This window comes from Cololabis saira, chromosome 17 (assembly GCF_033807715.1).
Source record: "Cololabis saira isolate AMF1-May2022 chromosome 17, fColSai1.1, whole genome shotgun sequence".
Lineage (NCBI taxonomy): Eukaryota > Metazoa > Chordata > Actinopteri > Beloniformes > Belonidae > Cololabis > Cololabis saira.
This window is the reverse complement of record NC_084603.1, coordinates 249,531-277,180: the sequence shown is the minus strand read 5'-3', so window position 1 is coordinate 277,180 and position 27,650 is coordinate 249,531. Positions and strand designations below refer to the sequence as shown.

The following is a 27,650-nucleotide window of genomic DNA, read 5'->3' as shown; positions in this document are numbered from 1 at the left end:
TTTTCTTTAGATTGGAACAATGGACTTTTTGGTGTCCACGATGTCAAAAGTAAGAAACAGAATCAAGTATAAAATCAAGTATAAACTTGTTAATAATATTAGGGAAGTATCACATACACAAAGGTAAATTTACTGCTTTATTGCATTCCAAAAGGAAACTGAACATACAAAGTATTTGTGACTCCAATAACAAGAAAGCTATGAAAACTTGTGATTTCTGTATTTATTTAGCAGCCTACCCCCTGGCTGATGTTCTGTTTGATATTTCATTGATAAGACTTGCTTTTGTATTGTTTGATTGTTTGTTTTGTTAATAAAGAACTGTTGAAAAAAAAAAAAAGTTGTCGCCTGCAGTTCCCCTCGCCGCCAGAGGCGGAGCCTGCAGTTCCCCTCGCCGCCACAGGCGTCGCTGTCCGCGGCGTCTCCTCCGTGTCTCCTCTATAAAGCAGCAGAAGAAGAAGAAACGCAGCGGAAACTTGTTTTGATTCGGGTGAATTTCCAGGAAAAGATAAAGAATCTGATCAAAGTTGGAGTTTTAGCGGCGGCTCCTGGTCTGCGGTGAGTGGAGGTTTAGAGGGTTTAATGGAGGGTTTAGTAGGTTTTATTAGAGGTTTATTAGAGGTTTATTAGAGGGTTAGAGGACTGGTTAGTAAAGAATGTTCCGGGTTGTTTTCAGTTAGCTCCAACCTGTTAGCATTCCTGAAACTTTATAAAGTTCAGTTTAAACCTGATAAAAAGTTTTTTAATCATTTATTTTTATTTATTTATTTATTTATTTGCACAATGATAACGGCAATTTTATCATACAAGGACAAATAATGTGTGCAGGAGAGGAAAATATAAAAAATCCTCCCCCTCAATAGTTTAGTTTAGTTTATTTAGGATTAGCTGTTACATCAGTACAACTATGGTAATACTCTGTTACATCAGTACAACTATGGTAATACTCTGTTACATCAGTACTAGTTTAGTTTATTTAGTTTAGTTTATTTAGGATCCCCATTAGCTGTTACACTTAGCAACAGCTATTCTTCCTGGGGTCCTCAAAATATCATACAAAATACATACAAAAACATTGAATTAATAATAAAAATATTGCAAGAGAGAACAATTCATTACAGCATAAAAAAAGTTAAAAGTTAAATTACAATATTTTCATTGTGTATAAGAAAGTCCTTCAGTCGTTTCTTAAACTGCCTTTTATGGTTAATTTCTGTAATACATGCTGGCAAAGAGTTCCTGTACATGACTGTGTTCCTCATTGCCTCAGGTCTCGGCTTAGGCATTGTGAATCCACCCATTGCAACATGTCTAGTGTTATGTCTGTGTCTCTCACTAGTGTCATTAATATTTCTGTATTCTGGCTTTTTATTTGAACAAATGTTCCTAAAAAATCCAGCCAAACTAGAAGCTAATCTCTGCTCCACAAACAGCCATGAAGCTTCCCGTGATTTAACAGTGTGTTAGATCTAGTAGTGGATTTAAATCTCTGCTCCACAAACAGCCATGACAGCTTCCCGTGATTTAACAGTGTATTAGATCTAGTAGTGGATTTAAGAGCAAGGCCAGCTGCTTTATTCTGGACAAGTCCCTTTTAGCTGCACTGGAGTCTGGACCACACAGCTGGACAGTAGTCAATACAACATCACCAAAACAAGTCAATCAATAGAAAAAGGAAAAGAAAAGGTAAAAGAAACAAAGAAAAAGACAATAAACACACAAACAAAAATATCCATGAAATGGTAATTTCATTTCAGTAAGAATAGCCTGTTAGTTTTGTCTATATAAAAGATTCCCCACCAAGCTGGTCCTAAACATTTTTAAGGATGATGCTAACTTAAGAGATCTATTATTATTATTATTATTATTATTATTATTATTATTATTATTATTATTATTATTATTATTATTATTATTATAAATACATATATGTAAAGAGTTTCATGCCAAATATGCCAATGGGTAACGATAAAGGATTGGTGACTGCAGGTACGACAAAGACTATTGGGTATGGGAAGGTATAACTACCAATGCCAATCAGAACATGATCCATTTCACTAGTTATTTTACACTGCAAAAACTCAAAATCTTTACAAGAATATTTGTCTTATTTCTAGTTAAAATGTCTCATTTTTAGTCATTTTTTTTTTTTTTCAAATCTCATTACATTTAAGACAAGACTCAAAAACAACAATTTTCACCTGTTTCAAGTAGATTTTCACTTAAAATAAGTAGAAAAATCTGCCAGTGGAACAAGATTTTTTTGCTTGTAATGAGAAGATAAATCTTGTTCCACTGGCAGATTTTTCTACTTATTTCAAGTGAAGATTTACTTGAAACAGGTGAAAATGGTCAAATAAAACAAAATTTTGTACACATTTCAACTTTTTTCATAAAATTTTTGACTTTTTTTTCTCTCAAAATTTCAACTTTTTCTGGACATTTTGACTTTTTTCTCAAAATTTCAACTTTTTTCTCGACATTTCGACTTTTTTTCTTAAAATTTCGACTTTTTTCTCAAAATTTCGAGAAAAAAGTCAAAATTTTCACCTGTTTCAAGTAGATTTTCACTTAAAATAAGTAGAAAAATCTGCCAGTGGAACAAGATTGTTTTGCTTGTAATAAGAAGATAAATCTTGTCCCACTGGCAGATTTTTCTACTTATTTCAAGTGAAGATTTACTTGAAACAGGTGAAAATTGTCAAATAACAAGTTATTTTTCTGGTAATGACTCTTGTTTTAAGTGTAATGAGATTTTTTGACTAAAAATGAGACATTTTAACTAGAAATAAGACAAATATTCCTGGTAAGATTGTGAGTTTTTGCAGTGAGCGAGACTGCATTGTAAAAAGTTCCAGTTTTCTTGACCACACAGATCAGATACATAAACTTCTGTGATGAGTATTTGCTGGACGTGTTGATTGATACTCTGGTTAATTCTGTGACTCGTAACCTTGCCGTACCTTAGTAAGACTGAATTGACGCCACTGGACAAAGAGGTTCAGGATTAAACTGAATATCAGTCCAGTTTAATCCTGATATTAGTTCAGTTTAATCCTGATATTAGTCCAGTTTAATCCTGATATTAGTTCAGTTTAATCCTGATATTAGTTCAGTTTAATCCTGATATTAGTTCAGTTTAATCCTGATATTAGTTCAGTTTAATCCTGATATTAGTTCAGTTTAATCCTGATATTAGTTCAGTTTAATCCTGATATTAGTTCAGTTTAATCCTGATATTAGTTCAGTTTAATCCTGATATTAGTTCAGTTTAATCCTGATATTAGTTCAGTTTAATCCTGATATTAGTTCAGTTTAATCCTGATATTAGTTCAGTTTAATCCTGATATTAGTTCAGTTTAATCCTGATATTAGTTCAGTTTAATCCTGATATTAGTTCAGTTTAATCCTGATATTAGTTCAGTTTAATCCTGATATTAGTTCAGTTTAATCCTGATATTAGTTCAGTTTAATCCTGATATTAGTTCAGTTTAATCCTGATATTAGTTCAGTTTAATCCTGATATTAGTTCAGTTTAATCCTGATATTAGTTCAGTTTAATCCTGATATTAGTTCAGTTTAATCCTGATATTAGTTCAGTTTAATCCTGATATTAGTTCAGTTTAATCCTGATATTAGTCCAGTTTAATCCTGATATTAGTTCAGTTTAATCCTGATATTAGTTCAGTTTAATCCTGATATTAGTTCAGTTTAATCCTGATATTAGTTCAGTTTAATCCTGATATTAGTTCAGTTTAATCCTGATATTCAGTTTAATCCTGATATTAGTTCAGTTTAATCCTGATATTAGTTCAGTTTAATCCTGATATTAGTTCAGTTTAATCCTGATATTCAGTTTAATCCTGATATTAGTTCAGTTTAATCCTGATATTAGTTCAGTTTAATCCTGATATTAGTTCAGTTTAATCCTGATATTCAGTTTAATCCTGATATTAGTTCAGTTTAATCCTGATATTAGTCCAGTTTAATCCTGATATTAGTTCAGTTTAATCCTGATATTAGTTCAGTTTAATCCTGATATTAGTTCAGTTTAATCCTGATATTAGTTCAGTTTAATCCTGATATTAGTTCAGTTTAATCCTGATATTAGTTCAGTTTAATCCTGATATTAGTTCAGTTTAATCCTGATATTAGTTCAGTTTAATCCTGATATTAGTCCAGTTTAATCCTGATATTAGTTCAGTTTAATCCTGATATTAGTTCAGTTTAATCCTGATATTAGTTCAGTTTAATCCTGATATTAGTTCAGTTTAATCCTGATATTAGTTCAGTTTAATCCTGATATTAGTTCAGTTTAATCCTGATATTCAGTTTAATCCTGATATTAGTTCAGTTTAATCCTGATATTAGTTCAGTTTAATCCTGATATTAGTTCAGTTTAATCCTGATATTAGTTCAGTTTAATCCTGATATTAGTCCAGTTTAATCCTGATATTAGTTCAGTTTAATCCTGATATTAGTTCAGTTTAATCCTGATATTAGTTCAGTTTAATCCTGATATTAGTTCAGTTTAATCCTGATATTAGTTCAGTTTAATCCTGATATTAGTTCAGTTTAATCCTGATATTAGTTCAGTTTAATCCTGATATTAGTTCAGTTTAATCCTGATATTAGTTCAGTTTAATCCTGATATTAGTTCAGTTTAATCCTGATATTAGTCCAGTTTAATCCTGATATTAGTTCAGTTTAATCCTGATATTAGTTCAGTTTAATCCTGATATTAGTTCAGTTTAATCCTGATATTAGTTCAGTTTAATCCTGATATTAGTTCAGTTTAATCCTGATATTAGTTCAGTTTAATCCTGATATTAGTTCAGTTTAATCCTGATATTAGTTCAGTTTAATCCTGATATTAGTTCAGTTTAATCCTGATATTAGTTCAGTTTAATCCTGATATTAGTTCAGTTTAATCCTGATATTAGTTCAGTTTAATCCTGATATTAGTTCAGTTTAATCCTGATATTAGTTCAGTTTAATCCTGATATTAGTTCAGTTTAATCCTGATATTCAGTTTAATCCTGATATTAGTTCAGTTTAATCCTGATATTAGTTCAGTTTAATCCTGATATTAGTTCAGTTTAATCCTGATATTAGTTCAGTTTAATCCTGATATTCAGTTTAATCCTGATATTAGTTCAGTTTAATCCTGATATTAGTTCAGTTTAATCCTGATATTAGTCCAGTTTAATCCTGATATTAGTTCAGTTTAATCCTGATATTCAGTTTAATCCTGATATTAGTTCAGTTTAATCCTGATATTAGTTCAGTTTAATCCTGATATTAGTTCAGTTTAATCCTGATATTAGTTCAGTTTAATCCTGATATTAGTTCAGTTTAATCCTGATATTAGTTCAGTTTAATCCTGATATTAGTCCAGTTTAATCCTGATATTAGTTCAGTTTAATCCTGATATTAGTTCAGTTTAATCCTGATATTAGTTCAGTTTAATCCTGATATTAGTTCAGTTTAATCCTGATATTAGTTCAGTTTAATCCTGATATTAGTTCAGTTTAATCCTGATATTCAGTTTAATCCTGATATTAGTTCAGTTTAATCCTGATATTAGTTCAGTTTAATCCTGATATTAGTTCAGTTTAATCCTGATATTAGTTCAGTTTAATCCTGATATTAGTTCAGTTTAATCCTGATATTAGTTCAGTTTAATCCTGATATTAGTCCAGTTTAATCCTGATATTAGTTCAGTTTAATCCTGATATTAGTTCAGTTTAATCCTGATATTAGTTCAGTTTAATCCTGATATTAGTTCAGTTTAATCCTGATATTAGTTCAGTTTAATCCTGATATTAGTTCAGTTTAATCCTGATATTAGTTCAGTTTAATCCTGATATTAGTTCAGTTTAATCCTGATATTAGTTCAGTTTAATCCTGATATTAGTTCAGTTTAATCCTGATATTAGTTCAGTTTAATCCTGATATTAGTTCAGTTTAATCCTGATATTAGTTCAGTTTAATCCTGATATTAGTTCAGTTTAATCCTGATATTAGTTCAGTTTAATCCTGATATTAGTTCAGTTTAATCCTGATATTAGTTCAGTTTAATCCTGATATTAGTTCAGTTTAATCCTGATATTAGTTCAGTTTAATCCTGATATTAGTTCAGTTTAATCCTGATATTAGTTCAGTTTAATCCTGATATTAGTTCAGTTTAATCCTGATATTAGTTCAGTTTAATCCTGATATTAGTTCAGTTTAATCCTGATATTAGTTCAGTTTAATCCTGATATTAGTTCAGTTTAATCCTGATATTAGTTCAGTTTAATCCTGATATTAGTTCAGTTTAATCCTGATATTAGTTCAGTTTAATCCTGATATTAGTTCAGTTTAATCCTGATATTAACACTTCCAGGACCTAGTCCAGGTCCAGGACCTGGTCCAGGTCCTGGACCTGGACCTGTTCCCTCCTAGAGGGGAGTTTTTACCTGTTAATGTAATAATTGATGGAGGTTCATGTTCATGTTCATGTTCTGGTCTCTGGAAACTTGTGTTGTAATAAACGCTTTATGAATAAAGTTGAATTGAAATGCTAAAACTAAGTGCGTGTTGTTTTGCAGATGTATTACTATCGCTATGACAACGCTGAGGTCAGCTGCTGCTACAAATACCTGATGTTCAGCTACAACATCATCTTCTGGGTGAGTCATAATAATAATAATAATAATAATAATAATGCACAATAAAAGTGGGTGAGTAAAGTCCTAAAGCCGATGTACAGGACTGAATATTGTCATAAAGTCCTTTATTTTCTGTAATGTAATGTAATTACAAAAACAAAAATGTCAAACATTTGAAATATTGCAAGCCTTTTATTATTTTAATATTGCTGATTATGGTTTACAGTTTAAGTTTAAGATTCCCAGAATATTCTCATTTTTTGAGATAGGATATTTGAGTTTTATTAAGCTGTAAACCATGATCAGCAATATTAAAATAATAAAAGGCTAAAATATTTCAGTTGATTTGTAATGAATCCAGAATGGATGACACTTTTGCATTACAGAAAATAATGGGCTTTATCACAATATTCTAGTTTTCTGAGACAGTCCTGAGAGACCTTTATTAACAGAGGACTGCACAATATCAACATGTATAAAACAAATTAAATAAAATAAACTGCTGCATATATAGAATAAAAATGCTTCTTGAATAAAATAAAACAAATATCCCTTTCCTGCATAACAATTAAATTAAAATACACTGTAATTAATACAATGTAGACAGTAACAGGCAGACTTTTCCACTGAGGTTGACAGTTGTGCAAATAACAAAACATTTGTGACAATCTCAGATAAAACATTCAAGTCAATTTGTCACAAAATAAGCTAGATCAAAATCATAAAAAAAAAAAAAATTTTTTTTTTTTTTTTTTTAATAATCGATATAAACGATATTGTCTCGTACCATATCACGTTTGAAAATATATCGATATATATTACAATCTCGATATATCGCCCAGCCCTACTGGGCCCCATGGGATTTTTTGTTGCAGTACCGCGGCTGGCCACTGGGGAAAATCGGCGTGCCTTCTGAGTGCGAGACCGGGGGCTGGACTGTTGTGTCTTGCAGTAGCATTAGCAAACTCCGTATACTCAATATATACATAAATACGGCATAAAATGTACAAATAAAACCAACCTTGTGCTCCTGATCAGCAGGTTGTTTTTGTGTCGTTAGGCTCCACTTTAGCACTCCGACACTCCTTTAGTCTGGCATAAAACCTTTCTACAGCCGTTAAACTTTAACCGTTAAAGCGTTAAAACGCTGATGTTTACAAGTTCTCGGCGAGACTCCTTCAAAATAAAAGTACTAAATATTGGTCTTAATATATAAGAAAATAAAAGCCTGGCTCCAAACGACGCCAATGAGAACCTGCTAGCTTGGTGGAGCTACAATAATGCAGATATAAAAGTATAAACCCGTATAAACCTACATTTAACTTTCTCTGCGGGAGCTTTAGGTTATTTCCACTTTGTACGTGGTTGTGTTTTTTTTTTTTTAAACTTTGTTTACAAGAGATGCAAAGTTATTTGTGTAATGTTTCAGAGCAGAAATCTCTCTCTAAAACTAAAATGTGATCTTTTAAAACCTTTATGCATGTTATTTTGCAATTTGCATTAGCTTTATTTCAGTTATTGGTTTTGGAAGAGATACTGTACTGATTAAAAAAAAAAAAAAAGGTTAACCACTATAGCTGATTTATTTTTGTATAAATGAATGCAATAGGATTACAGTCTAATCACTGTTTAGTGACTCAGATTAACTGCAGATAGAAGTTTTTTTTTTTGTATTATTTTTTGATGAGTACACATTTTTGTGGCATGGAGGGTTTATTGTAAGAATGCCCGAAAGGTATTTGTAGGTGTCACTACTTGTAGTGATAAGCATTATTACTTAAGTAGTAAAGTAAGAGCCAGGTGACCCGGCTCTTACTTTGATGACAAGATTTAAACTAATTTACTGTGGATGGTAATGAATTGAAGCTTTTTGTTTAAATTACCTAAGAATTAAATAACTAAAAATGTAATTTTCACGTGATTCCGTTTAGTCATTTTAAACCACAGTTCTGGACAGTTTGATCAGAGAAACAGTAAAACTTGACAGTGAAGTGTGAAACAGAACAATAGTTAATGAATCAGACTGAGCTCTGTCTGGAGCGTTTCCTCCGTCTCATTTCTGTCATGTTTCAACAGAACCTGAAAGATGAAGTTACACAACACGACGTGTAACTTCCTGTTTGATTCTGTTGCAACTGAGAACTTTGTTGTTTTGAGGATCTTGTTTTTTAGGCTAAAACCACCAGTAAAACGGTGACGTGGTTGTTGTACAAGCCTCCAGTTTTACACCTGGATAAAGATAGAAAGATCCACCTGATTGAGCTTTTACAATCTGATGAAAAGTGTTACGCAGGACAGCGCGGGAAATTCGGGACCGAATTGCAGCACATTTTGCAGCAACAGCCTGTTCAAGGCAACGGAGAGATACACTAGAGGAATCATTCTTTTGGGTTTGGAACGCTTCATCTGACATTATTACTAGAAAACTTAAAACGTATACGGATTTTTTTCATAAATCCTGCCTCAATCCTGCCTCAAGCTCCTTTAAACATCATAATCAGCTGCTGGAAATCAGCGGGATTAAACATGTTAAACATAAACTGGATTAAACTCTGCAGCTCAAGGAATGTTGCTGCAGAGCTGAGTCTCTGACGAAAGGGAGTGTTTGTTTCCTGTGTCTGCTCACAGGAAGTGATGTCATCATCCTGCCCCGTCAGACCACAGGAAGTGATGTCTAGGGCTGCAACTAACGATTATTTTAATAACCGATTAATCTGTTGATTATTTTTTCGGTTAATTGATGAATCGGATAAAAAAAAAAAGCATTAAATTCCAACCATTCGAAAACAGAACTGAAAGTGCAGATAATGTTCAGAAAGTTTACTAACAGGTTTCTCCTTGAACATCCTGAGCTTTTAAAGTATTGATTAAAAAAACTAAATGGACTAACACAGAAAACATCCACATGCATGCTTTACATCTGCCAAATATATAAAAATAAAGTGCTCAAAACAGCTATACTTTGTTTAAAAGGGACCTGAGCCGTCAGAACAATAAATAAATTATAAAAAATAAAGAAAAATACAAATCAGAAACAGGATTTGTTTGAACATTACAATTTGTTCCCTCACTGCCTTCACTCAAAAAACTAAGATCTTACCAAGAAGATTTCTTATTTCTAACCTAAAAATGCCGTTACACCTGATAACACGTTTTTCCCACGTGTTTCAATTGAACTTTCATTTGTGTCAAGCAAATTTTAAGTTCTAGTTAAGTTTTAAGTTAAGGTCTTGATAAGATTTGGGCCATTGCAGACTCATTGCCTGAGCATGACATGTTACAAAAACCAAACAAATCCGCGCCCTCTTTCTTCTTCTTTTAACGTGCGCGGCGTCAGCGCGCTGTGCCGCATTAAATACACACGTCAACTTCAGCTCCGCGACTTAAGGCTGATTTATGGTTCCACGTTACACCAACGCAGAGCTACGGCGTAGGGGACGGCGTAGGCTCTGCGTTGGTATAACGCGGGACCATAAATCAGGCTTTAGTGAGTGACTAATCGCGCGACACAACGAATCGATAATGGAATTCGTTGCCAACGCTTTTAATAATCTATTTTTATCGATTTGTTGTTGCAGCCCTAGTGATGTCATCATCCAGGAAGTGATGTCATCATCCCTGAATCATGTGTTTTCGTTGCAGCTCGCCGGCGCCGCCTTCATCGCCGTCGGCTTCTGGGCCTGGAGTGAGAAGGTAATCTGATTACCCACAACCCCCTGCTGCTCATTACCCACAACCCCCTGCTTCCCTTTGGAACACATTAATGTAGTGATGCACCGATTGTTCGGTAACCGAAATTGTTCGGCCGAAAATGGCAAAAAAACACTTTTGGTGTTCGGTGGAATAAGTGGGGAAAAAAACCGAACAATTAATAACGGCGTTGTAAAATAAGGAAATAGACTGGCCGCTCCGTAACGGCTGCACCACAAACATAAATCGTTGGCCAACCAAAAAGTAACCCCATAAGAATTTTACCAACATTCACCAGCAGGTGGAACCAAAACAACATAATGCTGGAAATTAAAACATGTTCAGTTTTTTATGTTCAATAAATATTTTCTACCTTGTAATTTTGTAAAAGATTTTTATCTTTTACAAACATGCCTAAATCAAATGTATTTGATTTATGCAATGGTGAAAAAATTGGCAAAATAAATGAAAAACTGCTGAAGAACCATGTTCCGTATTCGGCCAAGTGTTAATTATTATTTTCGGTTTCGGCCACAAATTTTCATTTCGGTGCATCACTACATTAATGTTGAGTATTTAAAGAACTGAATCCAGAGTGAGTTAATCTCAACATCCAGGTTATTATTTCCTAACCTTACCCTAACCCTATTATTGGATCAATCGGGGTCTGCTGTAGAACTGGTCCTTCCGTATCAGGTCCTGCTGTAGAACTGATCACCATCTAACCCTCCGAGGGTCTGGCTTCATTTCTGACCCGGCTCTGACCCGGTCTGGTTTCTGTTTGGTTTCAGGGGATACTGCTGGACCTGACCCAGGTGACCCGGCTGCACGGCTTTGACCCGGTGTGGCTGGTTCTGACGGTGGGAGGAATCACCTTCACTCTGGGCTTCGCCGGCTGCGTGGGAGCTCTGAGAGAAAACATCTGCCTGCTGAAGTTTGTACGTTTGAAACACATCTGTCTGCTGAAGTTTGTACGTTTGAAACAAAACATCTGTCTGCTGAAGTTTGTACGTTTGAAACAAAACATCTGTCCGAGGGGAGGGCTGTTCTCTGGTGTATCTGTCTGAGGGGAGGGCTGTTCTCTGGTGTATCTGTCCGAGGGGAGGGCTGTTCTCTGGTGTATCTGTCCGAGGGGAGGGCTGTTCTCTGGTGTATCTGTCCGAGGGGAGGGCTGTTCTCTGGTGTATCTGTCTGAGGGGAGGGCTGTTCTCTGGTGTATCTGTCCGAGGGGAGGGCTGTTCTCTGGTGTATCTGTCCGAGGGGAGGGCTGTTCTCTGGTGTATCTGTCTGAGGGGAGGGCTGTTCTCTGGTGTATCTGTCCGAGGGGAGGGCTGTTCCCTTGTGTATCTGTCCGAGGGGAGGGCTGTTCCCTTGTGTATCTGTCCGAGGGGAGGGCTGTTCTCTGGTGTATCTGTCTGAGGGGAGGGCTGTTCGCTGGCTGTTCTCTGGTGTATCTGTCCGAGGGGAGGGCTGTTCTCTGGTGTATCTGTCCGAGGGGAGGGCTGTTCTCTGGTGTATCTGTCCGAGGGGAGGGCTGTTCTCTGGTGTATCTGTCCGAGGGGAGGGCTGTTCTCTGGCGTATCTGTCTGAGGGGAGGGCTGTTCTCTGGTGTATCTGTCTGAGGGGAGGGCTGTTCTCTGGTGTATCTGTCCGAGGGGAGGGCTGTTCTCTGGTGTATCTGTCCGAGGGGAGGGCTGTTCTCTGGTGTATCTGTCCGAGGGGAGGGCTGTTCTCTGGTGTATCTGTCCGAGGGGAGGGCTGTTCTCTGGCGTATCTGTCCGAGGGGAGGGCTGTTCTCTGGCGTATCTGTCCGAGGGGAGGGCTGTTCTCTGGCTGTTCTCTGGTGTATCTGTCCGAGGGGAGGGCTGTTCTCTGGCGTATCTGTCCGAGGGGAGGGCTGTTCTCTGGCTGTTCTCTGGTGTATCTGTCCGAGGGGGGGGGCTGTTCTCTGGTGTATCTGTCTGACGGGAGGGCTGTTCTCTGGTGTATCTGTCCGAGGGGAGGGCTGTTCTCTGGTGTATCTGTCCGAGGGGAGGGCTGTTCTCTGGTGTATCTGTCTGAGGGGAGGACTGTTCTCTGGTGTATCTGTCTGAGGGGAGGACTGTTCTCTGGTGTATCTGTCCGAGGGGAGGGCTGTTCTCTGGTGTATCTGTCTGAGGGGAGGGCTGTTCTCTGGTGTATCTGTCTGAGGGGAGGGCTGTTCTCTGGTGTATCTGTCCGAGGGGAGGGCTGTTCTCTGGTGTATCTGTCCGAGGGGAGGGCTGTTCTCTGGTGTATCTGTCCGAGGGGAGGGCTGTTTTCTGGCGTATCTGTCCGAGGGGAGGGCTGTTTTCTGGCGTATCTGTCCGAGGGGAGGGCTGTTCTCTGGTGTATCTGTCTGAGGGGAGGGCTGTTCTCTGGTGTATCTGTCCAACGGGAGGGCTGTTCTCTGGTGTATCTGTCCGAGGGGAGGACTGTTCTCTGGTGTATCTGTCTGAGGGGAGGGCTGTTCTCTGGTGTATCTGTCTGAGGGGAGGGCTGTTCTCTGGTGTATCTGTCGGAGGGGAGGGCTGTTCTCTGGTGTATCTGTCCGAGGGGAGGGCTGTTCTCTGGTGTATCTGTCCGAGGGGAGGGCTGTTCTCTGGTGTATCTGTCCGAGGGGAGGGCTGTTTTCTGGCGTATCTGTCCGAGGGGAGGGCTGTTCTCTGGTGTATCTGTCTGAGGGGAGGGCTGTTCTCTGGTGTATCTGTCCAACGGGAGGGCTGTTCTCTGGTGTATCTGTCCGAGGGGAGGACTGTTCTCTGGTGTATCTGTCTGAGGGGAGGGCTGTTCTCTGGTGTATCTGTCTGAGGGGAGGGCTGTTCTCTGGTGTATCTGTCGGAGGGGAGGGCTGTTCTCTGGTGTATCTGTCCAACGGGAGGGCTGTTCTCTGGTGTATCTGTCCGAGGGGAGGACTGTTCTCTGGTGTATCTGTCTGAGGGGAGGGCTGTTCTCTGGTGTATCTGTCTGAGGGGAGGGCTGTTCTCTGGACACTTATGGCAAAAAACAGCCTGGAATCTGCTGGAAATAATAATAATAACCGGCTCTTTTGAGTTTAGTTTGTCGGCGGAATATGAAGCAAATGGTTTGAGGATGTTAAACATCACGGGTAGGGAGGTCGTTGGGTTTATTTATTTATTTTATTTATTTCAGATCCCCATTAGTTGCTGCCTCAGTTCCAACAGTACAAATATACATTTCTATAAAACTTTTACAGTTCAATATAAAATGTTAGTTAAACAGAGTAAAACAAAGTAGATAACAAGAACAAAGAAAAACTAAAAACAAAAACAAGACAAAAAACAAAAACAAACAAAAACTAAAGATAATAATGAGCAGAAAACATGGGATGTCTCTATTCCCGGGCCTCTAACCAGCTTTATTTATGTCTCTATTCCCGGGCCTCTAACCAGCTTTATTTGGGATGTCTCTATTCCCGGGCCTCTAACCAGCTTTATTTGGGATGTCTCTATTCCCGGGCCTCTAACCCAGCTTTATTTGGGATGTCTCTATTCCCGGGCCTCTAACCCAGCTTTATTTATGTCTCTATTCCCGGGCCTCTATCCAGCTTTATTTATGTCTCTATTCCCGGGCCTCTAACCAGCTTTATTTATGTCTCTATTCCCGGGCCTCTAACCAGCTTTATTTATGTCTCTATTCCCGGGCCTCTAACCCAGCTTTATTTATGTCTCTATTCCCGGGCCTCTATCCAGCTTTATTTATGTCTCTATTCCCGGGCCTCTAACCAGCTTTATTTGGGATGTCTCTATTCCCGGGCCTCTAACCAGCTTTATTTATGTCTCTATTCCCGGGCCTCTAACCAGCTTTATTTATGTCTCTATTCCCGGGCCTCTAACCAGCTTTATTTATGTCTCTATTCCCGGGCCTCTAACCAGCTTTATTTATGTCTCTATTCCCGGGCCTCTAACCCAGCTTTATTTATGTCTCTATTCCCGGGCCTCTATCCAGCTTTATTTATGTCTCTATTCCCGGGCCTCTAACCAGCTTTATTTGGGATGTCTCTATTCCCGGGCCTCTAACCAGCTTTATTTGGGATGTCTCTATTCCCGGGCCTCTAACCCAGCTTTATTTATGTCTCTATTCCCGGGCCTCTATCCAGCTTTATTTATGTCTCTATTCCCGGGCCTCTATCCAGCTTTATTTATGTCTCTATTCCCGGGCCTCTATCCAGCTTTATTTATGTCTCTATTCCCGGGCCTCTATCCAGCTTTATTTATGTCTCTATTCCCGGGCCTCTAACCAGCTTTATTTATGTCTCTATTCCCGGGCCTCTAACCCAGCTTTATTTATGTCTCTATTCCCGGGCCTCTAACCAGCTTTATTTATGTCTCTATTCCCGGGCCTCTATCCAGCTTTATTTATGTCTCTATTCCCGGGCCTCTAACCAGCTTTATTTGGGATGTCTCTATTCCCGGGCCTCTAACCCAGCTTTATTTATGTCTCTATTCCCGGGCCTCTATCCAGCTTTATTTATGTCTCTATTCCCGGGCCTCTAACCAGCTTTATTTATGTCTCTATTCCCGGGCCTCTATCCAGCTTTATTTATGTCTCTATTCCCGGGCCTCTAACCAGCTTTATTTATGTCTCTATTCCCGGGCCTCTATCCAGCTTTATTTATGTCTCTATTCCCGGGCCTCTAACCCAGCTTTATTTATGTCTCTATTCCCGGGCCTCTATCCAGCTTTATTTATGTCTCTATTCCCGGGCCTCTAACCAGCTTTATTTGGGATGTCTCTATTCCCGGGCCTCTAACCAGCTTTATTTGGGATGTCTCTATTCCCGGGCCTCTAACCCAGCTTTATTTATGTCTCTATTCCCGGGCCTCTATCCAGCTTTATTTATGTCTCTATTCCCGGGCCTCTATCCAGCTTTATTTATGTCTCTATTCCCGGGCCTCTATCCAGCTTTATTTATGTCTCTATTCCCGGGCCTCTAACCAGCTTTATTTATGTCTCTATTCCCGGGCCTCTAACCCAGCTTTATTTATGTCTCTATTCCCGGGCCTCTAACCAGCTTTATTTATGTCTCTATTCCCGGGCCTCTATCCAGCTTTATTTATGTCTCTATTCCCGGGCCTCTAACCAGCTTTATTTGGGATGTCTCTATTCCCGGGCCTCTAACCAGCTTTATTTGGGATGTCTCTATTCCCGGGCCTCTAACCAGCTTTATTTGGGATGTCTCTATTCCCGGGCCTCTAACCCAGCTTTATTTATGTCTCTATTCCCGGGCCTCTATCCAGCTTTATTTATGTCTCTATTCCCGGGCCTCTAACCAGCTTTATTTGGGATGTCTCTATTCCCGGGCCTCTAACCAGCTTTATTTGGGATGTCTCTATTCCCGGGCCTCTATCCAGCTTTATTTATGTCTCTATTCCCGGGCCTCTATCCAGCTTTATTTATGTCTCTATTCCCGGGCCTCTAACCAGCTTTATTTATGTCTCTATTCCCGGGCCTCTATCCAGCTTTATTTATGTCTCTATTCCAGGGCCTCTAACCAGCTTTATTTATGTCTCTATTCCCGGGCCTCTATCCAGCTTTATCTGGGATGTCTCTATTCCCGGGCCTCTAACCCAGCTTTATTTATGTCTCTATTCCCGGGCCTCTATCCAGCTTTATTTATGTCTCTATTCCCGGGCCTCTAACCAGCTTTATTTATGTCTCTATTCCCGGGCCTCTAACCCAGCTTTATCTGGGATGTCTCTATTCCCGGGCCTCTAACCAGCTTTATTTGGGATGTCTCTATTCCTGGGCCTCTAACCAGCTTTATTTGTGTCTCTATTCCCGGGCCTCTATCCAGCTTTATTTATGTCTCTATTCCTGGGCCTCTAACCAGCTTTATTTATGTCTCTATTCCCGGGCCTCTAACCAGCTTTATTTGTGTCTCTATTCCCGGGCCTCTAACCAGCTTTATTTATGTCTCTATTCCCGGGCCTCTATCCAGCTTTATTTATGTCTCTATTCCTGGGCCTCTAACCAGCTTTATTTGTGTCTCTATTCCCGGGCCTCTAACCCAGCTTTATTTGGGATGTCTCTATTCCCGGTGATTTGGGATGTCTCTATTCCCGGGCCTCTAACCCAGCTTTATTTATGTCTCTATTCCCGGGCCTCTATCCAGCTTTATTTATGTCTCTATTCCCGGGCCTCTAACCAGCTTTATTTGGGATGTCTCTATTCCCGGGCCTCTAACCCAGCTTTATTTATGTCTCTATTCCCGGGCCTCTATCCAGCTTTATTTATGTCTCTATTCCTGGGCCTCTAACCAGCTTTATTTATGTCTCTATTCAGCTTTATTTATGTCTCTATTCCCGGGCCTCTAACCAGCTTTATTTGGGATGTCTCTATTCCCGGGCCTCTAACCCAGCTTTATTTATGTCTCTATTCCCGGGCCTCTAACCAGCTGAATTTATGTCTCTATTCCCAGGCCTCTAACCAGCTTTATTTGGGATGTCTCTATTCCCGGGCCTCTAACCAGCTTTATTTGTGTCTCTATTCCTGGGCCTCTAACCAGCTTTATTTGTGTCTCTATTCCCGGGCCTCTAACCCAGCTTTATTTGGGATGTCTCTATTCCCGGTGATTTGGGATGTCTCTATTCCCGGGCCTCTAACCCAGCTTTATTTATGTCTCTATTCCCGGGCCTCTATCCAGCTTTATTTATGTCTCTATTCCCGGGCCTCTAACCAGCTTTATTTGGGATGTCTCTATTCCCGGGCCTCTAACCCAGCTTTATTTATGTCTCTATTCCCGGGCCTCTAACCAGCTGTATTTATGTCTCTATTCCCGGGCCTCTAACCAGCTTTATTTGGGATGTCTCTATTCCCGGGCCTCTAACCAGCTTTATTTGGGATGTCTCTATTCCCGGTGATTTGGGATGTCTCTATTCCCGGGCCTCTAACCAGCTTTATCGGTACACCCGTTACGGTGGAGTCGCCAAACTCACACCTTTCTGTTTCTTCCCTTTGTTAATTTCTTATTTTCTCATGCTCCTTGAGCCGGTCTGGAGATATGGCACAAAAAGTGGGGGTCGTCTTACATTCGGGGTCTAGACGTTATACCCATTCACAATGCTAGATGGAGCCAGATATCTTTAAAGCCAATGCTGAACTAAACTCCCCAGGCAAAAGCGAACACCTGTCACGAAGAAGAAAAATGAAAATAGCGGTAAGAAAGAAAAGAGAAGAAAATAAGAGAAACGATAACAGAAAATGGAGAAACGTAGCGACAATCTGGAGAAAAGTGCGTTGGAAATCTGCAGGTTATTCGGCAGCTGAGAAGTTATGATGCAAACTTCAAGATGATTTGAATGAGGCAAAATAACATGCTTGTTTGTTCGTTCGTTGGTTGGTTGGTTGGTTGGTTGGTTGGTTGGTTGTGCGTGGATGTAACACAGAACATGTTTTAGTTGTTTGTATTTCTCTGTTTCAGTTCTCCGGGGTGATTGGGTTGATTTTAGTTGTTTGTATTTCTCTCTGTTTCAGTTCTCCGGGGTGATTGGGTTGATCTTCTTCCTGGAGTTGACGGCGGCCGTTTTAGCCGTGGTGTTTCAGAGTCAGGTCAGAGACTGGATCAATGACTTCTTCCTGCAGAACATCCGGGCCTACCGGGACGACATCGACCTGCAGAACCTCATCGACTCCATGCAGAGGATGGTAAAAATACAATCATTTAAAACTCTACAATCATTCATGTTCTAGTCTCTGCAGAGGATGGCAAGACTTTACAATCATTGAAGTTCATGGGTCACAGATGATTCTTACAACAATACAACTAAAACTACAGATGAACCGGGTTCCCACAGCAGGAACTTTGATGAATCCAGTTCTTTTAACAGAAACCTAGAACGTGGAGCAAACGACACAAGAGACAAAAAAGCACTTTTATTACTTTGAAGATTTCCACCAAAACTAAACTTTACTTCCAACAAGGGATGGGCAGTATGGACTAAAAAGTGTATCACGATAATTTCTGGCATTTATCCCGATAACGATAAAAATGACGATAAAAAAATACCTATTCAACTCCACCTTTGTAACTATAAATCTATCACCACATTCAGTCTTTGGAGCCAAATCACTGCTCTAAAAGATACTAAATACTAAACTACACCAATTAAATTGAATTAATAAAAACCAATGAAATGAGTCCACCTGTACTGCAAAACTGGAATGACTCAAATGAAACAAGTTTGAAATGTAAGAACAGATTCAACATTTATTCAAACTGAATGGCTTAAACAGTGGGATAACAGTGAAACAGCTAAAGTACCTTGTCCTTCAAATTTTCCTAGCTTATAAAATCACAAAGTAGAAAAAATACAACTTGATAAATAAAGAAACAGGACAAATAAATAAAATTTCACTGAAAATAAAATCCAATCAGTGATACCTCTTCTAATATAAATAAAATGTGCAAATTAACCTGTGGTTGGAACATGCCACAAATCAGATACTATTGCAATTTTCTCAGCAGCAGCTGTTATATGTAATAATAATATGTTATATATAATAATATAGAATGTAAAATATATAATAAATTACTTGTATTACCATCCTTTGCACTCACTGTTTTTTGCAGAAAAATCTGCCAGTGGGACAAGATTTGTCTTCTCATTACAAGCAAAACAATATTGTTCCACTGGCAGATTTTTCTACTTATTTCAAGTGAAAATTTACTTGAAACAGGTGAAAATTGTCAAATAAGTTATTTTTCTGGTAATGACTCTTGTTTTAATTGTAATGAGATTTTTGACTAAAAATGAGACATTTTAACTAGAAATAAGACCAATATTCCTGGTCAGATTTAGAGTTTTGCAGTGAGGAAACTGTAATATTGATCTGAAGCCTGTGATGTCACAGAACCGTCTCAAACAGAACCAGAGGTTTCTAGAGGGTTTGATTGATTATTGATTCCAGAACCAGTGCTGCAGGTTTCTAGGGTCTGATTGATTGATTATTCCAGAACCAGTGCTGCGGGTTTCTAGGGTTTGGGTTTGTGTTTCCAGATTGATTGATTATTGATTATCTCTTATTCCAGAACCAGTGCTGCGGGGCCCAGGACCCGGTGGACTGGGACCACAACGTTTACTTCAGCTGCAACGGCACTCACCGCAGCAGAGAGAAGTGTGGGGTTCCCTTCTCCTGCTGCATCCCCGACCCCGCCGTGAGTATTGATCAGTGATCAGTAGATCAGGAGTGACCAGTACTGATCAGTATTGATCCAGTACTGATCAGTGGATCAGTACTGGATCAATACTGATCACTACCGGATCAGTATTGATCCGGTAGTGATCAGTAGTGATCGGTATTGATCCGGTAGTGATCGGTAGTGATCAGTACTGATCAGTATTGATCAGTATTGATCCGGTTGTGATCCGGTAGTGATCCGGTAGTGATCCTCACTGATCAGTATTGATCCGGTATTGATCCGGTAGTGATCCGTACTGATCAGTACTGATCGGTATTGATCCGGTAGTGATCGGTAGTGATCAGTACTGATCAGTATTGATCAGTATTGATCCGGTAGTGATCAGTATTGATCAGTGCTGATCAGTACTGATCAGTATTGATCCAGTAGCTGCTGGTCTCAGTTCTCTGGTTAAACTGCTGCTGCTTGTTTTCCAGGACACGGTGATGAACACTCAGTGCGGCTACGACGTCAGGAAGAAACTGAAGGTGAGTTCACTTCCTGTTCACTTCCTGTCCTTGGTACTTTAATAATATTGACGAATTTATGGATTTCACGCTGTGATCGGTGATCGGCCGATACTGGTGTTGGTGATCAGTGATCGGCCCTCAGAATCCTGATCGGTGCAGCTCTATTTAAAACCTGAATATTGGGTCATGTAAACGCCAAACGGAACAGGAAGTTGTTTTCTGCACATGCTCAGTTCTCCAGGAATCCTGGTCTTTTGAGTCCAGGAAGTTCTTATAAACACGGAGAAACAAGACCAGGAGGAGACTAATCACTTCATAAATGTAATGAAGGATATGAACATTTCTGCATTTGTAGACGGTACAAAGTACCGGGATAGAAGATTTACAAGAAGGAGAGAGAAAAGTTGAAGTTTGTCAAACCGCATCGCTGGTTTGATCCAGATAAATGATTAATCACCATGGAAACGGAATATTCCCAATGTTTCAGTAACCGGAATATTAGCAATAACCTGAATTTAGACTGATGGAAACGCAGTCAGAGAAACTTGACCTTTCCAGACCGCCGTGTAATCAGAGCAGGTTCCTCTGGTTCCTCTGGTTCCTCTGGTTCCTCTGGTTCCTCTGGTTCCTCTGGTTCCTCTGGTTCCTCTGGTTCCTCTACCAGAGCAGGTTCCCCTGCTGACCTGGTAGGAACATGAACCGTGTCTGATGTTTGTCCTGATGTTTTTCCTGGTTCTGTCCTGGTTCTGTCCTGGTTCTGTCCTGGTTCTGTCCTGGTTCTGTCCTGGTTCTGTCCTGGTTCTGTCCTGGTTCTGTCCTGGTTCTGTCCTGGTTCTGACCTGGTTCTGACCTGGTTCTGACCTGGTTCTGACCTGGTTCTGACCTGGTTCTGACCTGGTTCTGACCTGGTTCTGTCCTGGTTCTGTCCTGGTTCTGATCTGGTTCTGTCCTGGTTCTGATCTGGTTCTGTCCTGGTTCTGATCTGGTTCTGTCCTGGTTCTGTCCTGGTTCTACAGTCAGAATGGAGTAACCAGATCTACACCAAGGGCTGCATCGCCGCGCTGGAGGACTGGCTACCGGGAAACCTGTACACGGTGGCCGTGGTGTTCATCATCATCTCCCTGCTGCAGGTAATAACACCTTAATACCACCGTAATACCGCCTTAATAACATAAAAACATCATCATCATCTCCCTGCTGCAGGTAATAACACCTTAATAACAAAAAATAATCTCCCTCCTGAAGGTAATAACACCTTAACACCTTAATACCATAAAATCATCATCATCATCATCATCATCATCATCATCATCATCAAGAAAACCCCGGACGCCCTCGGGTACGAGAGGAAAAACGCCCTCGGGTACGGGAGGAAAAACGGCCTCGGGTACGGGAGGAAAAACGCCCGACGCCCTCGGGTACGGGAGGAAAAACGCCCTCGGGTACGGGAGGAAAAACGCCCTCGGGTACGGGAGGAAAAACGCCCTCGGGTACGGGAGGAAAAACGCCCTCGGGTACGGGAGGAAAAACGCCCTCGGGTACGGGAGGAAAAACGCCCTCGGGTACGAGAGGAAAACGCCCGATGCCCTCGGGTACGGGAGGAAAAACGCCCTCGGGTACGGGAGGAAAAACGCCCTCGGGTACGGGAGGAAAAACGCCCTCGGGTACGGGAGAAAAAACGCCCGACGCCCTCGGGTACGGGAGGAAAAACGCCCTCGGGTACGGGAGGAAAAATGCCCGACGCCCTCGGGTACGGGAGGAAAAACGCCCGACGACCTCGGGTACGGGAGGAAAAACGCCCTCGGGTACGGGAGGAAAAACGCTCGACGCCCTCGGGTACGGGAGGAAAAACGCCCTCGGGCACGGGAGGAAAAACGCCCTCGGGTACGGGAGGAAAAACGCCCTACGCCCTCTGGTACGGGAGGAAAAACGCCCTCGGGTACGGGAGGAAAAACGCCCTCGGGTACGGGAGGAAAAACGCCCTCGGGTACGGGAGGAAAAACGCCCTCGGGTACGGGAGGAAAAACGCCCGACGCCCTCGGGTACGGGAGGAAAAACGCCCGACGCCCTCGGGTACGGGAGGAAAAAACGCCCTCGGGTACGGGAGGAAAAAACGCCCTCGGGTACGGGAGGAAAAACGCCCTCGGGTACGGGAGGAAAAACGCCCTCGGGTACGGGAGGAAAAACGCCCTCGGGTACGGGAGGAAAAACACCCTCGGGTACGGGAGAAAAAACGCCCGACGCCCTCGGGTACGGGAGGAAAAACGCCCTCGGGTACGGGAGGAAAAACGCCCTCGGGTACGGGAGGAAAAACGCCCGACGCCCTCGGGTACGGGAGGAAAAACGCCCGACGCCCTCGGGTACGGGAGGAAAAACGCCCTCGGGTACGGGAGGAAAAACGCCCTCGGGTACGGGAGGAAAAACGCCCTCGGGTACGGGAGGAAAAACGCCCTCGGGTACGGGAGGAAAAACGCCCGACGCCCTCGGGTACGGGAGGAAAAACGCCCTCGGGTACGGGAGGAAAAACGCCCTCGGGTACGGGAGGAAAAACGCCCTCGGGTACGGGAGGAAAAACGCCCTCGGGTACGGGAGGAAAAACACCCTCGGGTACGGGAGAAAAAACGCCCGACGCCCTCGGGTACGGGAGGAAAAACGCCCTCGGGTACGGGAGAAAAAACGCCTGACGCCCTCGGGTACGGGAGGAAAAACGCCCTCGGGTACGGGAGGAAAAAACGCCCTCGGGTACGGGAGGAAAAAACGCCCTCGGGTACGGGAGGAAAAAACGCCCTCGGGTACGGGAGGAAAAAACGCCCTCGGGTACGGGAGGAAAAAACGCCCTCGGGTACGGGAGGAAAAAACGCCCTCGGGTACGGGAGGAAAAAACGCCCTCGGGTACGGGAGGAAAACGCCCGACGCCCTCGGGTACGGGAGGAAAAACGCCCGACGCCCTCGGGTACGGGAGGAAAAAACGCCCTCGGGTACGGGAGGAAAAAACGCCCTCGGGTACGGGAGGGAAAACGCCCTCGGGTACGGGAGGAAAACGCCCGACGCCCTCGGGTACGGGAGGAAAAACGCCCGACGCCCTCGGGTACGGGAGGAAAAACGCCCGACGCCCTCGGGTACGGGAGGAAAAACGCTCGATGCCCTCGGGTACGGGAGGAAAAACGCCCTCGGGTACGGGAGGAAAAACGCCCGACGCCCTCGGGTACGGGAGGAAAAAACGCCCTCGGGCACGGGAGGAAAAACGCCCGACGCCTTCGGGTACGGGAGGAAAAACGCCCTCGGGTACGGGAGGAAAAACGCCCTCGGGTACGGGAGGAAAAACGCCCTCGGGTACGGGAGGAAAAACGCCCTCGGGTACGGGAGGAAAAACGCCCTCGGGTACGGGAGGAAAAACGCCCGACGCCCTCGGGTACGGGAGGAAAAAACGCCCTCGGGTACGGGAGGAAAAACGCCCTCGGGTACGGGAGGAAAAACGCCCTCGGGTACGGGAGGAAAAACGCCCTCGGGTACGGGAGGAAAAACGCCCGACGCCCTCGGGTACGGGAGGAAAAACGCCCGACGCCCTCGGGTACGGGAGGAAAAACGCCCTCGGGTACGGGAGGAAAAACGCCCTCGGGTACGGGAGGAAAAACGCCCTCGGGTACGGGAGGGAAAACGCCCTCGGGTACGGGAGGAAAACCGCCCTCGGGTACGGGAGGAAAAACGCCTGACGCCCTCGGGTACGGGAGGAAAAACGCCCTTGGGTACGGGAGGAAAAACGCCCGACGCCCTCGGGTACGGGAGGAAAAACGCCCTCGGGTACGGGAGGAAAAACGCCCGACGCCCTCGGGTACGGGAGGAAAAACGCCCTCGGGTACGGGAGGAAAAACGCCCTCGGGTACGGGAGGAAAAACGCCCGACGCCCTCGGGTACGGGAGGAAAAACGCCCTCGGGTACGGGAGGAAAAACGCCCTCGGGTACGGGAGGAAAAACGCCCTCGGGTACGGGAGGAAAAACGCCCTCGGGTACGGGAGGGAAAACGCCCGACGCCCTCGGGTACGGGAGGAAAAACGCCCTCGGGTACGGGAGGAAAAACGCCCTCGGGCACGGGAGTAAAAACGCCCGACGCCTTCGGGTACGGGAGGAAAACGCCCTCGGGTACGGGAGAAAAGACGCCCTCGGGTACGGGAGGAAAAACGCCCTCGGGTACGGGAGGAAAAACGCCCGACGCCCTCGGGTACGGGAGGAAAAACGCCCTCGGGTACGGGAGGAAAAACGCCCTCGGGTACGGGAAGAAAACGCCCTCGGGTACGGGAGGAAAAACGCCCGACGCCCTCGGGTACGGGAGGAAAAACGCCCGACGCCCTCGGGCACGGGAGGAAAAACGCCCTCGGGCACGGGAGGAAAAACGCCCTCGGGTACGGGAGGAAAAACGCCCTCGGGTACGGGAGGAAAAACGCCCGACGCCCTCGGGTACGGGAGGAAAAACGCCCGACGCCCTCGGGTACGGGAGGAAAAACGCCCTCGGGTACGGGAGGAAAAACACCCGACGCCCTCGGGCACGAGAGGGAAAACGCCCTCGGGCACGGGAGGAAAAACGCCAGACGCCCTCGGGCACGGGAGGAAAAACACCCTCGGGTACGGGAGGGAAACGCCCGACGCCCTCGGGTACGGGATGAAAAACGCCCGACGCCCTCGGGTACGGGATGAAAAACGCCCTCGGGTACGGGAGGAAAAACGCCCGACGCCCTCGGGTACGGGAGGAAAAACGCCCGACGCCCTCGGGTACGGGAGGAAAAACGCCCTCGGGTACGGGAGGAAAAACACCCGACGCCCTCGGGCACGAGAGGGAAAACGCCCTCGGGCACGGGAGGAAAAACGCCAGACGCCCTCGGGCACGGGAGGAAAAACGCCAGACGCCCTCGGGCACGGGAGGAAAAACGTCCTCGGGCACGGGAGGAAAAACACCCGACGCCCTCGGGCACGAGAGGGAAAACGCCCTCGGGCACGGGAGGAAAAACGCCAGACGCCCTCGGGCACGGGAGGGAAACGCCCGACGCCCTCGGGTACGGGATGAAAAACGCCCGACGCCCTCGGGTACGGGATGAAAAACGCCCGACGCCCTCGGGTACGGGAGGAAAAACGCCCGACGCCCTCGGGTACGGGAGGAAAAACGCCCTCGGGTACGGGAGGAAAAACGCCCTCGGGTACGGGAGGAAAAACGCCCTCGGGTACGGGAGGAAAAACACCCGACGCCCTCGGGTACGGGAGGAAAAACGCCCTCGGGTACGGGAGGAAAAACGCCCGACGCCCTCGGGTACGGGAGGAAAAACGCTCGACGCCCTCGGGTACGGGAGGAAAACGCCCGACGCCCTCGGGTACGGGAGGAAAAACGCCCTCGGGTACGGGAGGAAAAACGCCCTCGGGTACGGGAAGGAAAACGCCCGACGCCCTCGGGTACGGGAGGAGAAACGCCCTCGGGTACGGGAGGAAAAACGCCCTCGGGTACGGGAGGAAAAACGCCCTCGGGTACGGGAGGAAAAACGCCCTCGGGTACGGGAGGAAAAACGCCCTCGGGTACGGGAGGAAAAACGCCCTCGGGTACGGGAGGAAAAACGCCCTCGGGTACGGGAGGAAAAACGCCCGACGCCCTCGGGTACGGGAGGAAAAACGCCCTCGGGTACGGGAGAAAAAACGCCCTCGGGTACGGGAGGAAAAACGCCCGACGCCCTCGGGTACGGGAGGAAAAACGCCCTCGGGTACGGGAGGAAAACGCCCTCGGGTACGGGAGGAAAAACGCCCGACGCCCTCGGGTACGGGAGGAAAAACGCCCTCGGGTACGGGAGGAAAAACGCCCTCGGGTACGGGAGGAAAAACACCCGACGCCCTCGGGCACGAGAGGGAAAACGCCCTCGGGCACGGGAGGAAAAACGCCAGACGCCCTCGGGCACGGGAGGAAAAACACCCTCGGGCACGGGAGGAAAAACGTCCTCGGGTACGGGAGGGAAACGCCCGACGCCCTCGGGTACGGGATGAAAAACGCCCGACGCCCTCGGGTACGGGATGAAAAACGCCCGACGCCCTCGGGTACGGGAGGAAAAACGCCCGACGCCCTCGGGCACGGGAGGAAAAACGCCCTCGGGTACGGGAGGAAAAACGCCCTCGGGTACGGGAGGAAAAACGCCCTCGGGTACGGGAGGAAAAACGCCCTCGGGTACGGGAGGAAAAACGCCCTCGGGTACGGGAGGAAAAACGCCCGACGCCCTCGGGTACGGGAGGAAAAACGCCCTCGGGTACGGGAGGAAAAACGCCCTCGGGTACGGGAGGAAAAACGCCCTCGGGTACGGGAGGAAAAACACCCGACGCCCTCGGGTACGGGAGGAAAAACGCCCTCGGGTACGGGAGGAAAAACGCCCTCGGGTACGGGAGGAAAACGCCCTCGGGTACGGGAGGAAAACGCCCTCGGGTACGGGAGGAAAACGCCCGACGCCCTCGGGTACGGGAGGAAAAACGCCCGACGCCCTCGGGTACGGGAGGAAAAACGCCCGACGCCCTCGGGTACGGGAGGAAAAACGCCCTCGGGTACGGGAAGGAAAACGCCCGACGCCCTCGGGTACGGGAGGAAAAACGCTCGACGCCCTCGGGTACGGGAGGAAAAACGCCCTCGGGTACGGGAAGGAAAACGCCCGACGCCCTCGGGTACGGGAGGAAAAACGCCCTCGGGTACGGGAGGAAAAACGCTCGACGCCCTCGGGTACGGGAGGAAAAACGCCCTCGGGTACGGGAAGGAAAACGCCCGACGCCCTCGGGTACGGGAGGAAAAACGCCCTCGGGTACGGGAGGAAAAACGCTCGACGCCCTCGGGTACGGGAGGAAAAACGCCCTCGGGTACGGGAAGGAAAACGCCCGACGCCCTCGGGTACGGGAGGAAAAACGCCCTCGGGTACGGGAGGAAAAACGCCCTCGGGTACGGGAAGGAAAACGCCCTCGGGTACGGGAGGAAAAACGCCCTCGGGTACGGGAGGAAAACGCCCTCGGGTACGGGAGGAAAAACGCCCTCGGGTACGGGAGGAAAAACGCCCTCGGGTACGGGAGGAAAACGCCCTCGGGTACGGGAGGAAAAACGCCCGACGCCCTCGGGTACGGGAGGAAAAACGCCCTCGGGTACGGGAGGAAAAACTGTTCCAGTATGATTACAGTAAAGCACTGACTGTGTCCACCTGTTCTCTGTTCTAGATGGTGGGGATCTACCTGTTTCTGTCTGATAGTAACTCACCTGTATCTACCTGTTCTCTGTTCTAGATGGTGGGGATCTACCTGGTCCAGTATGATAGTAACTCACCTGTATCTACCTGTTCTCTGTTCTAGATGGTGGGGATCTACCTGGCCAGGACTCTGATCTCGGACATTGAGAAAGTCAGATTCAGCTACTAAACCTGCAGGACCAGCTAACCCGGGGTTTCTGATGAGATTTCTGCCAGACGTGCCTTCCTTTCTGCCTTCTCTCTCCTCCCGTCATCACGGATCTCTCTCCTCCCGCCGTCATGGATCTCTGACGTCGTCATCATGGATCTCTCTCCTCATGGATCTTTATTAACTGAAACTGTGGCCTCTATTTTGTGTTATTTTCTTGTTA

General features: G+C 44.8%; 1 protein-coding gene across 1 annotated transcript; it reads left to right on the top strand.

Moving 5' to 3' along the window:
• The first annotated feature begins 455 nt into the window (after positions 1-455).
• LOC133463477 (tetraspanin-14-like) lies at positions 456-27,526 on the top strand. The gene is made up of 9 exons (XM_061745034.1): positions 456-558; positions 6,594-6,674; positions 10,296-10,346; positions 11,135-11,281; positions 17,858-18,028; positions 19,413-19,538; positions 20,000-20,050; positions 21,049-21,162; positions 27,383-27,526. Exons 2-9 carry the CDS (start codon positions 6,594-6,596, stop codon positions 27,446-27,448), a joined length of 807 nt encoding a protein of 268 aa, XP_061601018.1. The 5' UTR covers positions 456-558; the 3' UTR covers positions 27,449-27,526.
• The last annotated feature ends 124 nt before the right edge of the window (positions 27,527-27,650 follow it).

Excerpts from the sequence above, each read along its gene's own strand:
- LOC133463477 (XM_061745034.1), top strand. The coding sequence starts at position 6,594 with ATGTATTACTATCGCTATGACAACGCTGAGGTCAGCTGCTGCTACAAA. Across the intron at positions 6,675-10,295 it reads GCTACAACATCATCTTCTGG|CTCGCCGGCGCCGCCTTCAT; the intron begins GTGAGTCATAAT and ends TTTTCGTTGCAG. Across the intron at positions 18,029-19,412 it reads TCGACTCCATGCAGAGGATG|AACCAGTGCTGCGGGGCCCA; the intron begins GTAAAAATACAA and ends CTCTTATTCCAG.